This window comes from Kockiozyma suomiensis (assembly GCF_038497685.1).
Source record: "Kockiozyma suomiensis strain NRRL Y-17356 unplaced genomic scaffold V2V93scaffold_14, whole genome shotgun sequence".
Classification (NCBI taxonomy): Eukaryota; Fungi; Ascomycota; class Lipomycetes; order Lipomycetales; family Lipomycetaceae; genus Kockiozyma; species Kockiozyma suomiensis.
Genome location: NW_027117677.1, coordinates 282,475 through 295,825, shown reverse-complemented (window position 1 = coordinate 295,825; position 13,351 = coordinate 282,475). Strand labels below are relative to the sequence as shown.

The 13,351-nt window shown below is 47.4% G+C and overlaps 6 protein-coding genes across 6 annotated transcripts; 4 read left to right on the top strand and 2 right to left on the bottom strand.

Moving 5' to 3' along the window:
• Positions 1–438: 438 nt before the first annotated feature.
• V2V93DRAFT_382301 (uncharacterized protein) lies at positions 439–2,283 on the top strand (the record flags this gene model as incomplete). Its single annotated transcript, XM_066912150.1, has 3 exons — positions 439–1,592; positions 1,647–1,930; positions 1,982–2,283. The coding sequence occupies 3 exons, from the start codon at positions 439–441 to the stop codon at positions 2,281–2,283; spliced, it is 1,740 nt and encodes a 579-aa protein (XP_066763850.1).
• A 1,949-nt stretch (positions 2,284–4,232) lies between these two features.
• Positions 4,233–5,635, bottom strand: V2V93DRAFT_360832 (uncharacterized protein; the record flags this gene model as incomplete). The annotated part of the gene is made up of 3 exons (XM_066908144.1): positions 4,233–4,252; positions 4,302–5,534; positions 5,590–5,635. 3 exons carry the CDS (start codon positions 5,633–5,635, stop codon positions 4,233–4,235), a joined length of 1,299 nt encoding a protein of 432 aa, XP_066763849.1.
• A 390-nt stretch (positions 5,636–6,025) lies between these two features.
• On the top strand, positions 6,026–7,036 carry V2V93DRAFT_360831 (Saccharopine dehydrogenase-domain-containing protein; the record flags this gene model as incomplete). The annotated part of the gene is made up of 1 exon (XM_066908143.1): positions 6,026–7,036. The coding sequence occupies one exon, from the start codon at positions 6,026–6,028 to the stop codon at positions 7,034–7,036; it is 1,011 nt and encodes a 336-aa protein (XP_066763848.1).
• A 1,199-nt stretch (positions 7,037–8,235) lies between these two features.
• V2V93DRAFT_374747 (HotDog domain-containing protein) lies at positions 8,236–9,302 on the bottom strand. The gene is made up of 5 exons (XM_066911318.1): positions 9,072–9,302; positions 8,931–8,996; positions 8,823–8,865; positions 8,484–8,764; positions 8,236–8,399 (listed from the first exon to the last, which is right to left on the bottom strand). The coding sequence occupies exons 1-5, from the start codon at positions 9,147–9,149 to the stop codon at positions 8,367–8,369; spliced, it is 501 nt and encodes a 166-aa protein (XP_066763847.1). The 5' UTR covers positions 9,150–9,302; the 3' UTR covers positions 8,236–8,366.
• A 35-nt stretch (positions 9,303–9,337) lies between these two features.
• On the top strand, positions 9,338–10,846 carry V2V93DRAFT_374745 (uncharacterized protein). Its single transcript, XM_066911317.1, has one exon. The coding sequence runs from the start codon at positions 9,748–9,750 to the stop codon at positions 10,654–10,656; it is 909 nt and encodes a 302-aa protein (XP_066763846.1). The 5' UTR covers positions 9,338–9,747; the 3' UTR covers positions 10,657–10,846.
• Positions 10,847–11,430: 584 nt separating this feature from the next.
• V2V93DRAFT_374741 (Tubulin/FtsZ, GTPase domain-containing protein) lies at positions 11,431–13,302 on the top strand. The gene is made up of 3 exons (XM_066911316.1): positions 11,431–11,535; positions 11,670–12,464; positions 12,521–13,302. The coding sequence occupies exons 1-3, from the start codon at positions 11,499–11,501 to the stop codon at positions 13,033–13,035; spliced, it is 1,347 nt and encodes a 448-aa protein (XP_066763845.1). The 5' UTR covers positions 11,431–11,498; the 3' UTR covers positions 13,036–13,302.
• Positions 13,303–13,351: the final 49 nt, after the last annotated feature.

Below are 13,351 nucleotides of genomic sequence, written 5' to 3'. Positions count from 1 at the left end.
GCACCCTTGTCACGGTCCCCGGCCTTCTGTACCTTCGGCCTTCTTCTGTAACTTTCCCCCTTATGACACACTATTTCCTCGAGTCTGGTGAAGGGTTCACGAAGATGCAAAGCTCGCCGGACTGCAACATTACCATGGCGAGCAGTAAGAAAATATACTACTGCGCAGTTTGTCCGGCCACCTTTACACATAATGGTCGCTTTAAACGACATGAGAGAACGCGTAAGGCCAACTCAAACGACGGGCACAACAAACATTGACGTGTATTCTTCTAGATAACGACGAGGGGCAATCGGTTTGCCCATTTTGCCACAGCTCATTCACACGGTCGTATGTATTTTGTACAGATCATGCACATAAGCTCGCGCTTACAGAACAAACCACAGTGATTCGGCGCGTCGACACACCAAGACGTGCGTTGAGAGAAACGGACGACCGATGCCAGGTCCGCTAAAGAGAGGGCGGAGATTTCAAGCTTGTGATTTCTGTTCCGCTACGAAAATTGCATGTGATGGTGGCCGGCCATGCTCTGGCTGTGTGTACCGAGACAGGTCTTGCATATACACCCGAGCCGAACTGAGATTGCCGGCTCATGTCGATCTTGTAGTCTCAGGTTCTGTGTCGGCCGGGAGAAGCAACAAGAAGAACAACAACAGCAACAGCAATGGATTGCAAATAGCTCGGTCCGGTACAGTAAAATTATCTTTTCTGCTCAAATACACTGATCCACACAACAACACGCTGCAAGACTATTTCGATTCGTTTTGCTCTGCTTCAAATACTCAGGATCTTTTCCTTTTTGGCTTTGAACCCAATGTATTTGATAACTGGCACTTGGCCGACCTTGATAACATCGCATCTCTTAACCTGGAGGATCATGAATCTCTCAGCGCGTTGTTGGGTACTGATTCTGCGTATACGAGACGACTTACACGTCAACGGTTCTCCCATGAACCGCATCGCGAGAGCCACCAAATGGAATGGCGCATGGCAGAAATAATATCTGCGCTTAGCTTGCACTCGACAAAGAAAACTTTTCCCAGACATATATCAAACCCGGCCGAGATATTGTTCAAAGTGGAAAATGTCGACACCTTTGTCAAAGCTTACTTCAACTGTTGGAACAATCATTGCCCCGTGCTACACCGCATGTCATTCACCCCTGAGACTACATATATACCACTTCTTGCGGCCGTGATGCTCATTGGCGCTATCTATCATTCCGAGAGCAGCGCAAAAGCGGCCAGGGTATGTCTAGATGCTGCAGAGAATTACATCTTTCAGCACCATGCCTTTCAGAAACTTCTTTCTTCTTCTTCTTGTTCTTCTTCTTCTTCTTCTTCTTCTTCTTCGGTTGGGGCACTGAGACTCGGCTGCTTGGAGCCACTTCAAGCCGGATTTCTCATTTCTATTCCACAGCACTGGGACAACCACCAAGATTCACGCCACAGGGTGCGGTTGCATCGTTACGCAGATCTGATATCGGCCGCCCGGAACCAAGGTCTTCCCAATTTAAAGCATGAAGCAAGTTGTTTGTCTTCCGTGATTGATGGGGACTGTGAACTATTTGTGAAAACTGAAGAGGGTATAAGGTTAGTTGATGGCCTAGAGACTAGAAATAACAACCGTTTGCTGACTTCTCTCAGACTGATGACTTGGATCTTCCTCGTAGATTCGTCCCACGCCATATTTCATCGCAATCCACCAAAACTGGCCTTGGGTGAGATGACGGGAAGCCTTCCATGCGATCAAGAACAATTTGACTCAGCAGACTCTACAACCCAGCAGGGACAGCTTTGGCGGCAGAGTACTTTCAAGATTCCATCTATAAAGGATGGGGTAGGTCTACTTATGGGGGATAAATGGACTGATAACACTTCGTCCATGTTCGGACGACTTAACCATTTGGACTTGTTTGTTCTGGTATCAGGTAAGCTTTTGTCTCATTAATACCTATCGTACTGGGCTAAAAGTTTGAAAGGCCTTCACGAAATCATATTCCATTCCAGTGTGATATGTGCTTTGCCCATCGCGAAACCAACATTGCACCGGGCATTATCACGTTGGAGACTGCTTTGGGATAAGAATACCGCCCAATCTTCATCTCGGCAGGTTGATAGGGACGAGTTTTTTTATCATGCCGACGAATACTGGTGGCTGGCCAAGCTTATGCTAGAGGAGAGCATGCCGTCAAGTGAGGAAGGCAGAAAAGATCTGGACCAGGATTGCATGAATACTGTGAACAATTTCATCAAGAAATTTGCTAGTGTAAGTCTAGAGTGAGGCACTTTTCGGACTTGAACGCCATGCGGGATTCATAACAGCTTCTCTCCACCTCAAAACCGAAAAGTGCAGCTCATCCGAGCCGGCATATATCAGGACATTTCCCATGAGTTTAATGCTTTTGTTTTAGAAGAAGTATCTGATCTATAGGGATAAAAGAATTTCACCGCCCTCAGGCTATCATGCACGCTAAAGGAGCCACTGACAAATACTCCTGTAAGACCGCCATCGAGCCAATAGCCTTCCATCTCTCGCGCGTTCACTGACTCAGAGAAAGCCTGATGGAGGTACTTGGCGACGTCTGGGCACTGCGGAGACTTCGCTGCTGGATCGATGTCAAAAAATGCCTGCCCGTCATCGCATTCACCGATCACAGCTCAATCCTGAACTTGGAGCAGCAAACCAGCTTTACCACGTCCACAGCGCGCAGACAGGGTAAGCACATGTCTGGAATAAACACGAGAAAGTCAACTAGATATGGATTTCTCGAGTCCCAACAGCCGGTTCCCACCCACTGAACATGAACGCAGTTCTATTTAAAATCTTCCTGGGCGTCAATTCTGGCTTTGTCCTGATTGCTCTCCCCTACTTCGACTATGGGATAGACTCCGGCAATTTTTGAGGTTTCTGGTAATCGGGTCGAGTTGATCCCACTTCTTGGTTATAGAAATATTTCTTGATCTTACTTTGTTCTACATGAGCAGTCCTATAGACCGTGTCGCTGGAGTAGGCGGCAGCAATCGTTATTATTCAACCGCAGTTGCGACTGAATCGAAAAACGCAGCCAGTAAGTCTTCTGTCTGACTGTATAGAGGGAACGTGCTAAACGAAGTGCCCGCTTCAAAATGTAGATATTTTTTCTCTTCCATCCTTACATACTACTGCTCTATTGTATACGCGGAATTATAAAAGACTACGTGATGTTTCTTTCGATAGAAGAACTTTGATCTGTAGGAAAAGTAGTAATGTTAAGATACTTACAACTCTTAAACTTTGCAATATTATCCATTCTGCCTTCTGCTTCTGGCCTAAAACTTCTGCTTCTTATCATGCAAAGGGTACTAAGCCGCGAAAATTAGGGATCTACCAAAAAGCCGCTGTCTCAGACTTTTGTATGCAGGCAGGCCTGGGAGACAATACAACACAGCTGCTCTTATTAGCGGCAAGCTGGCATAATGAACCGCAACCACTGCAATGGCTGTTGCGTATGCATAGTCCGAGTTGTCCTAAGTAGTTGGTTCTACTTAAAAGCTTCAATGTCTAGTTAATAGGTGCTCGCCAACTACAATAACCGCCTCATCAAGACCTATGTCTTAATTTGAGAAAGTTTAGTGCGCGTGGGTCTGCCGCAGGAGTGAAAATCAGGCATCGTCTAAGCTCCTTATTTCTGGTTCTGTCAGAAAGCATAAACTAATCGACTCCCATACTCGTCGGGAATTATTTGCCCCGACTTCCCTGCCTGGCAGCGACAACAGAACCAGCGAGCAAACAGACCCTGAAAGTATGGGCTAAGGTGGCACCACAGTCCGGATCCCAGACAAATCCACAGCGATAATGCGCAGGCCTGCGCGCGAAGAAGGGTATTCGCAGGATGGACTCATTGTACACCGCCTTCTGCAAAAGGAGGGTACAATTGTTGCTCCGGGTGATGGTATAATGATATTAGAGGATACTTAAATAGAGCTACTCTCCATTAAAGAATCCCCAAAAGTATCCATCCACAGGCCGTTCATACAAGCAAGGATCTCATGACTTGTTAACTGTACGGATTGGCTTGTTGGTATTTATACAAGGACTTGGTCGATGGGGTGTAAAAGGAAACAATGCGGGATCTCCTCTTCGGATGTTGAGGTGATTAATCGGTCTGTAGAGCCTTTGAATAGAATTTCTGGAGAAGTTCCCGCACGTAGATTTGCCGGTTCATAAAGAAAGAAGACAAACCATTAAATCTACTCGCTAATAGCATTCACTGTGGTGTGTTAATAACAATCCTGTGCCTGCGGCAAGTACTATCTCACCTTCTGCCATGAGCAGTATTCCAAACTCGTCTGCCTCGGCCAGCCACATCTCTGTGCGTGCACTCAGCGGTCCGATTGGATCCAGGCTGAAAATTTCGGCCATGCGATAACGTCCACCACAGCTTGCCCATTTTCGCAACCAGTCATTGTACAAGCTTGTCCAAGCATCTTTGTCTGTGGCACGCCACAAATATCCCGCATCTGGCGCCGGCAAAGGACCAAGCTCGAAACACGAAAGCACAGGGTAGCCGCGCATCAAGGACCAAGCCCACTCGACATGATGGAGTGCCAACACGGTACGACGTTTTGCTGCGGTGAGGGCCCAAGCTTGCCATGACAGCACGCCCAAGGTCGTGCTGTCCGTGGCAAACTCATCCAGCATGAGACCGCTCTCGGTGAGGCGATCTTTGGCGGCCCAGGCGTCTAAGATGATTTGGGTCTCGGAGCGAACAGATGTCGTTGGCGTGTTGAAGCCAAACAGTAAAATGATGAGTAAAATGAGGACAGCCTGAGAAGCTGCCAGCAGGGCTGGTGTGTCAGCCAAAGACATGCCATTCAGCTGTTGCAGTTGGTTCTGGACTTCAGCGCGAATGGTTTGGTAGACCAGAGCTGCACTTCCCTCTGCCTGGTTGGCCCACATGCGGGCCAGCGTGCAGCAGTGTGCCAGGGGTTGGGGGATGTTGTCTTTCTGCAGCTGCAGGGGGTGGATGATGGGTGGTAGATGGGCTGCAGATGGCCCACTGCCGCTACGGCTGCTGGCCATGATGCGTGTCCAAGATTTGAGCAATCGCACGACCAAGTGCATGGTGCGAGTCGTCGCTAAATTCAAGGTACCCGGAGTTCCGTTGTGATTGAGCAAGATGCGACGCCTTTCTGGTGAGATAACCAGTTCGGGGAAGCGGGCCCGCTCTTCTGGGTTTCTGGGAATTCCCAATGGGACACAGGAAGTAGGTGAGGATACTCTGGATTGCTGCTGCTGCCGGCCATCGTCTGTATCTTTTGGCTCGGTTGAGTACCCTGTTATAGACGATCTTGTTTCGTGTCTTGTCTGTATGATTTCTCTCTGCCAGGACTCGTATGTGCACTTAGATTTGCGCGAAGCACAGCGCCCGCACTTTGGCGTGCCTAGATCGCATCGTAATTTTGCTGCCGCACATTCTCTGCATGATCGTTTCCGCGAAGGTGGCAGTCGGTTCAAGCAGTACAGTTTTGAGTGCCTCTTTAGGGACGAATCTACCGAGCTTGTTAGCAACAAACGCGCCAGCCCCGCGGGAATCATCCTACTGACTTGCGGTAAAATGTCTTCCGCACGCAGCACAAGTGTTGGAAGGCATTTCGGAGTATATAGATCACTGCGTTTCTTGAAGAAATCAGGGAACTGAGAGAATCAGTCTGTTCTTTTTGTGAACTGGTTGGAGTAATATTAGCGTGTCAGGTATCAGAACGCCACGAGTTCCGAGGTACATGCAATTACTAGGGATATCCCCTCTAAAAGGAGGACTCACATACAGATGAATACACAAAATCAAGATTGGTGATCCACACCGATGAACAACTATGCAAATTGCGTCAGCAAACGCGGAACTCCGGGTTCCACACCCACCATACTATCTTGTAATCATTTTTTTTCTGATTATTTTGCGCGATGAAAAAGTATATATGCTGCGCAGAAAATGGCCTGTTCTTGAATTTATTTTCAATTGTTTCCTCGTTACAAATTCAGAATGGCAAGACTGATGATCTACGGAGCCACTGGCTACACTGGACGCCTGGTAAGCGAGCAGGCAAAGCGACTTGGGCTCGACTTTGTTCTGGCTGGAAGGAGCGAGGGGAAGCTCAAGTCTCTGTCGAACTATCTCAAGATACCCTATGTCAAATTTGATGTTGACGCCAAAACAATCGACGAAAATCTGGCGGAACAGAACACCAAAGTTTTGTTGAACTGCGCCGGCCCCTTTGTCTATACGGCCTCCTTAATGATTGACGCCTGTCTTCGAAATGGCATCCATTATCTGGATACGGCAGCGGAACTCGAAAGCTATCAGCTCTCACAAGAGAAGAGCGAGGAAGCAAAACAGGCCAATGTCATGTTGCTTCCGGGTTGCGGCGGTGCTGCTGCTGTTCTCGACTGTCTTGCTGGACATGTGGTTGACAAAATGCAAAACGATGGCAAGAGAGTCACGAGTCTCGATGTTGCCATGCATATATCTGGGCCCTTGACGCGTGGAACAGCTTTGAGCGCGGCCACGATGGACACCACAGCAACAAGTCTACATTGTGTAGATGGAAATCTGGTGCCGAGAACGAAACAGATCAAGAAAGACTTTGATTTCAACGATGGCCGTGGCGCAGTGCCGTGTTTGTCGTTTATGCTAGCTGCCGTCGCGACAATGCCCAGCTCCACTGGCGTTCAGAACATTGGGACGTTTGCCAACACCACTGACGCCGAGTTTCCCTCGATGGACCAGATTCCTTACATGGCTGAAGGACCGACTGAGGCAGAACGCAATCGAAACCCATATCATGCTGCTGTTGCGGTCAATGCAAATGACGGGACAGTGAGGCAGGCAACTGTGGAAACAGTCAACGGGTACTCATTCACAGGAATTCTGACTGCAAATGCTGCCAAACGAGTTTCGGAAGGAAATGTCAAGCCTGGATTTCAGACAGCGGCTGGTTTGTTTGGTAACAATTTTGTGACGGAAGTTCTTGGATCGAGAATTCAAGATTTCTGAAAAGAATATTGGCTGATTGGATGGAAAGGATAAAAGACCAGAAAAGACACAAAATAGAAGAAAAGATAAGTCAGACATAGACTCGAGCTCAAACTCAGCAATATGATTAGTTCCATCGCCGTCATCCTAAAGAGTGACACTTCGTCTATTCTCTTTACTATTTAAGTGACTTTCCTCTACGTAAACATCAAACCCCAGGCTTGGTCGTTCGGCTTTTGTAGATCATGAGTGCCATACTCTGTATTCTGGTATACTGGCGGGTATTTATTCCCAATTCGTTTTGTGGACCTCAGAGTCCCCAAGACGCACCCGACTGGCTACGAGACTGTTGATGAGGCCGTGTTGGCACCGCGCACATTGATAGTACCCGTCACAGACTGTGCCCTTACCAGGGGATGTTAGTGTCTTTTTATTCCACAGCGTTTTTATCGACTGATTTGATTGGTTCTGTTCGTATATCGAGTCATTTTGGTAACCGAAAGGGCGGCGTAGCATTGTCGTGAGGGTGCAGACTTGACCACTATCATTGGCAATAGAAACAAAGACTAGGCAGGGGGTAAAAAGGCCTTATCTACGTAGAATATCGTACGTCCGGGCATTTAGGCGGGCGCGCTGTGCAGGCAAACAAGCGGGCAAGTGAAAAGCGATATGTATTATAGTCTTACCATTGACCATATTACAGCTTTCTTAAACACTTTTTTCTACGACCTGTGTGTCTTTTCTTCACTCTCTATCCCAGACTGCCTTCAGCTTTCCTTTTGTCTAAGAATGGTCTAAGAATGGCAAAGAAAAACGGATAGCAGCTTCAATGTCAAAGCTAAGGACGGGAGTCCTGATCAGTCTTTACAAGCTTTCCCTCATACTGTCAGTTCTTTCAAGGATCCAACCTACATTGCTAACGAGGCAGATGCGAGTACCTCAGAAGGTCGAGTGCCCTCGAGTATGAGTCCATTGATTTATATCTATTACGCCAATATACAATATACGCTAATTTAATGGGGTTGGCGTCGTCGCATCGACCCAAGCCGGCCTATTTTGGCCGCCGTCTCCATCTTACAAACATGGGGAACTTTTGGCAACTGACAACAGTCTGCCATAAAGAGAAGGTTAACGAGGAACTTCAACCTGAGGTCAACCAGTATTTTGATCGGGAGCCAGCGGACACGCACATATCGAGTCACGTGAAGAAGTTGTCAGCCCGTAAGGGGATGGTGTGAATACAGAGCCTTTAACAAGCAAATTGAATTGCGATGATGACAATATCTATTCTATTCTAGATAAAAAGGGGAAAAATGTATAAAGCTATAAAATTATTGCTTGAACAGATAGTCTATACGCGAAATTGGTCGAGACGGTTGTTGGACTAGGAAAATATAGAGTTAGAGTTGAGACAACAGATATTGCGATCGCTAAGTGAACGGAATAAGTTGAGATAGATTATACGTACGTCTTTCATAGCATGAGCAACGTACTTGGTGTGCGTGCCGCGGGCAAATAGTTCGAGGTTGTTGGGCCTGCGGGGCATGAATGCCGGCGAATGAGAAGCGGGTTTGTAGAATTCGACAGTGGTGAAGGCGAGTGAGCGCCCAAGTTTGTGGCAGTAGCCTTCAATGTGTATGGTGTCGCCTACTTTGCCCCCGGAGGATATGTAGGTCACATTGAGGTCTGTTGTAACTCCGGTCGAGTACATGCCGCGGGAAGAGACGGCGAGCGATCCGGCAAGGTCGACTTCAGCAATTAGAAGGGATCAAAGAGAGAAGCAGATAAAAAGGTGGGTATAGATTACCTATGGCGGCAACTGTACCGCCGTGAAGTATTTCGAGGCGGTTCTGAAAACGAGTGGATCAGCGACGACGAAGTAAACAAAAGATGATAACGGAACAGCAGGACATACGGTGTGCGATTTTTCGATGGCTAGCTGGAGCGAAACATGGCCTGGTTTAGCATTGACAAGGGAGAGCTGAAATTGGTTAGATACCATAACTCATAGTTGTAAAAATTACTGTATATAGAGAGGCAAGAGACTTTCATGTACCTTTGGGATGAGTGTGGGCTCGAGACCGGATGAATGTAAGAAGGACGACCAGACGCGGCCAACAAAGTTTAGAGCCATTTTGTGAGCCGATAACAGTAGCCAGAACTGGAAAATAGTCAGATGAGGCAGTGGCGGGTGTAAGCAACAAATTACGAATTAGGGCGAAAAATTGAATGTAGTAGGAGATGGTATGCGGGGGACGAGGAGGATTGCGGAATTGGGAGAACTAAGCCGCAGCCGTACTTAATAACTTAATACTGCAGTCATATCAATCATTTCAGTCATTTCTAACTGACATATTGTGATATATAGTGTGCTATATACTGCTACATTGTTATTCAATCTCTGGTTTATATTTCTGTGTACTCTGTTATGATCTCCTGTCACTGCACGAAAAGAAACGACAAGGCTTAAAAAAACCGCAACCTGGTGCGCAGCACAAAGGGGCAGCAACAGCGACATAAGCCGGAAAAAGGGGCACACACCTGCAGTTTGGGAATGAGAGCAAGAATGGCATTCATAATGCATTATCGATGGAATATGGTCCTAAATAAAGAAAACCAGGCGCGGATGTGCAGGGGCGTGGTCGTCTGCAGTTGCAACTTGAGCTTACTGTTGAGCGTGGGCAAGCGCACCCGAGCAGACCGACAGTTATAAAGCTTTGCACAGCGAACTAATGAAACTCGTTCAAAGCTCTTGTACTCCTTCTTCGCCTTCTCTGCTTCATTGCTTCTCTGCACTTCTTGTATTTTGTTTCCTTTTCTTCACGACGCCGTCGCCCTCGCCAAAACCGCCGTCAGTGCCGGCCCTGCCCCGGCCGTCGCCCGAAATGTCGACACTCTTCTTTACAAACTATGCCCTTCCGGCACCGCCGAATCCGCAAATGCTCCTACCAGACTCTGCCGTGCCTCGCCAGCAGCACCCGTTCCAGCACTTTCCTCTACAGCACCAACATCATCTCCCTCTCTATCCGCCCTATGACGTTTCGCACTCGCGACAGCAGCACCAGCAGCACCAACACCAGCAACAACTACCCACATTTGCCCAGGCCATGCCCTCATCGTCCTTACCGGTCCCGTCTCAATCTGCGTACTACGTACACTTCTCCCCCAATGCAACTGACTCTTCAGCGTCAGGGGCCGTCGTCACTGACTCAACATATCAGCCAACGGAAACGCGCTCAAAAATGAAGCGCTTCCGACTCACCCACGCTCAGACGCGTTTCCTGCTGGCGGAGTTTGCTCGCCAGCCACATCCCAACGCGGCTCTTCGCGAAAGACTGGCGGCTGAGATCCCTGGTCTGTCTCCCCGTCAACTGCAAGTCTGGTTCCAGAACAGACGGGCAAAGATGCGGAGGATGTCCATCGACGAACACAGGCCGCAGCATGAGTATCAGCTTCAGCTTCAGCAGCAATTTCATCCCCGGCAGCCACCACCGCAGTCTGCTCTGCAATCTTCCCTTCAGCCCTCACTGCAATCCTCTCCGGAGCTTCCCTCTCTGCCTTCTTTGTCTTCGCTGCCATCACTGCAGTCATCCCACTCTCTACAGCAACAATACTACCCTCGCGAAGAAGACCTCAATTAATGAAGCCTTTCGACTTGTCTTTTCCTTGTTCGCCTCCTCATCTATGCTTTGCTTCCGGTCTGGGTTCTAGTTTCTAATTTATTCTTTTGTATGAGCAGGCGTTCAGAGTGTATAATCAATTATTAGATGTTATGTTTTCTTCTTTTCTCGATAGTAGATACAAATTTAATGCATCTTCATTTGCTATCAATTTCGCCCTATCTTCCCTCGAACCTTGTGTAGTCCCTAAAATAAGCTTGCTCGCTTCTCTTGCCCTCACTGAGCTCGGCTCGTCGCCAACATTTCCTGATGTCCCTAAGCCCGAAAACCTTCTCTCGGATCCTTTATAACCTCCTCAAAAGAAACTTCTGCTGACTCTCTTTTTGCTCTCTTTTTCTGTTTCGCGGCTTTTTCCTCCGCTCCCACGCGATATTCTAGATTCCGCGTTGCTCTATATTTGTCTCCGGCAGCCATACCTTTCCGCTCCCATCCGAGCTGGCGACTTTGTTGCATGACATAGAATAGTCGTCTAATCTTTTATTGTTCTACTCTATCATCTTTCGCTCGACTCTCTCGTCCGGCGCTCTCTCATTAACTTCTCTCTCGTGTCATCTCACCTTCCCAATGCAGCGCCTCATCGAATAAGCTCTGTCCCCTGCATTAGCCTTATCAATTGCATAACATCTTAGTCATTCATTTAACTGTGTATTATGTATTATATTAGTAATCAATGTACAAGACCCTCGTCTTAAAATGTAAACAGGCGAGCCACCACAACATCTCTTTTTGATCGCTTTGTTATGCTCGCTCAACCGCGTGTTCTTCTCCTCCTCCTCCCTTTCTAACTCTTCTTACTTGCAATCATGCGTGAGATCGTATCTATTCAGTGCGGTCAGGCTGGTATGTCTTTACTTCTTGCCCATAATCATCTCTTTCTGCTTTTTACTAACTCTGATCCTGTCTAGGGTACGTCGTCAACACGCGTCAAATCTTCTTTTGGTCTCACCTTCAAATACTAATATCATAACATAATAGTAACCAAATCTCGTCCGCATTCTGGTCCACTATTGCTGGTGAGCATGGACTCGACGACTCCGGCCACCTTGTCGATACTACAGATGCTCAGCGTCTCGATCGGATGGAAGTCTTCTTTTCCGAGGCTTCGAACCGCAAGTACGTCCCGCGTTCCGTCGCTGTCGATCTCGAGCCATCCACTCTTGATGCCATCCGCTCTGGTCCTCAGGGCGACCTCTTTCGTCCAGACTCATTCATCTCGGCTGACTCTGGTGCCGGAAATAACTGGGCAAAGGGTTTCTACACTGAAGGTGCTGAGCTCATGGAGTCTGTCATGGATATTGTCCGCCGTGAGGCCGAAAATACAGACTCTCTCCAAGGGTTTCAAGTGACGCACTCGCTTGGCGGTGGAACTGGTTCCGGTCTAGGAACTTTGCTTCTCACAAAGATCCGCGAAGAGTACCCCGATCGCATGCTTGCCACATACTCTGTCCTCCCCTCGCCCAAAGTTTCAGACACCGTCACCGAGCCTTACAATGCCGTTCTTTCATTCCACCAACTCGTCGAAAACGCAGACGAGACCTTCTGTCTCGATAACGAGGCTCTTTATGATATTGCGACTAAGACGCTCAAGATCGCGCAGCCTGATTACTCAGATTTGAATAAGCTGATTTCAATGGTCATGTCTGGTGTCACGACTTGTTTGCGATTCCCAGGACAGTTGAACAGTGATTTGCGGAAACTTGCCGTTAACATGGTTCCTTTTCCTCGTCTTCACTTTTTCATCGTTGGATTCGCGCCTCTATTTGCTGCTAGTGAGTTTGATCTCCTCAAACTAATTCCCATATATACTAATAATCTACTCTCTTAGACACTCGTGCTTTTCACCATCTCGGTGTGCAAGAGCTCACTCAGCAACTTTTTAACCCCGTCAACATGATGGCTGCTGCAAACCCCATGCATGGTCGCTACTTGACCGCGTCAACCATTTTCCGAGGAAAGGTTTCCACAAAGGAAGTTGAGGATTCGGTTGTCGTTATGCGTAACAAGAACGAGCAATACTTTGTGGAATGGATTCCTAGCAATGTGCAGACTTCAATCTGCAATATTCCGCCTGCACATCTGAAGACTTCTGCTACTTTTATCGGAAACTCTACTGCCGTGCAGGAACTCTTTGCGCGTACAAGCAGCCAATTCACTGCCATGTTTCGACGCAAGGCGTTCTTGCACTGGTATACCGGCGAAGGAATGGATGAAATGGAGTTTACTGAAGCCGAAGGCAATCTCAACGATTTGATCGCTGAGTATCAGCAGTACCAGGAAGCTAGTGCTGACGACGAAGTTGATTACTTGGATGAGCAGGGGGATATCTTACCTGAAGAATAACTAAAGTAATTAAAAAAAAGGAGATCTATCTCCAATCTTTAAAAATATAAGCTCTTGTATTTGGTGTTTAGAAGGTCATGTTTTCTATCTTTTCTATTATTCTTTTTTGGATTGAAGACTGTGTGTTTATATTTTTAAATTTTCTCAAAAACTAATTCCTCTGTGTGTAATACTATTGTATTTATAGTTGGGTTTTCTTGTTTGCCGTGCATTTCTTCTTATTTGTTATATTTGTTTCGCTTTGATTTTATACACGTTTAAACTGAATTTGCGAGTCGGTGCTTGTAAACCATTGTCTCGTAAAACCCACTTTTAA

What these genes read in the sequence shown, in the direction of transcription:
- V2V93DRAFT_374747 (XM_066911318.1), bottom strand. Translation starts at nt 9,149, where the DNA reads ATGGCTCTAAACTTTGTTGGCCGCGTCTGGTCGTCCTTCTTACATTCA. An exon ending in AGCCCACACTCATCCCAAAG is followed by an intron (nt 8,997 to 9,071) that starts GTACATGAAAGT and finishes AACCAATTTCAG; the next exon opens with CTCTCCCTTGTCAATGCTAA. An exon ending in TTGCTCATGCTATGAAAGAC is followed by an intron (nt 8,400 to 8,483) that starts GTACGTATAATC and finishes ATATTTTCCTAG; the next exon opens with TCCAACAACCGTCTCGACCA.
- V2V93DRAFT_374741 (XM_066911316.1), top strand. Translation starts at nt 11,499, where the DNA reads ATGCGTGAGATCGTATCTATTCAGTGCGGTCAGGCTG. An exon ending in TATTCAGTGCGGTCAGGCTG is followed by an intron (nt 11,536 to 11,669) that starts GTATGTCTTTAC and finishes CATAACATAATA; the next exon opens with GTAACCAAATCTCGTCCGCA. An exon ending in CGCGCCTCTATTTGCTGCTA is followed by an intron (nt 12,465 to 12,520) that starts GTGAGTTTGATC and finishes CTACTCTCTTAG; the next exon opens with ACACTCGTGCTTTTCACCAT.
- V2V93DRAFT_374745 (XM_066911317.1), top strand. Translation starts at nt 9,748, where the DNA reads ATGAAACTCGTTCAAAGCTCTTGTACTCCTTCTTCGCCTTCTCTGCTT.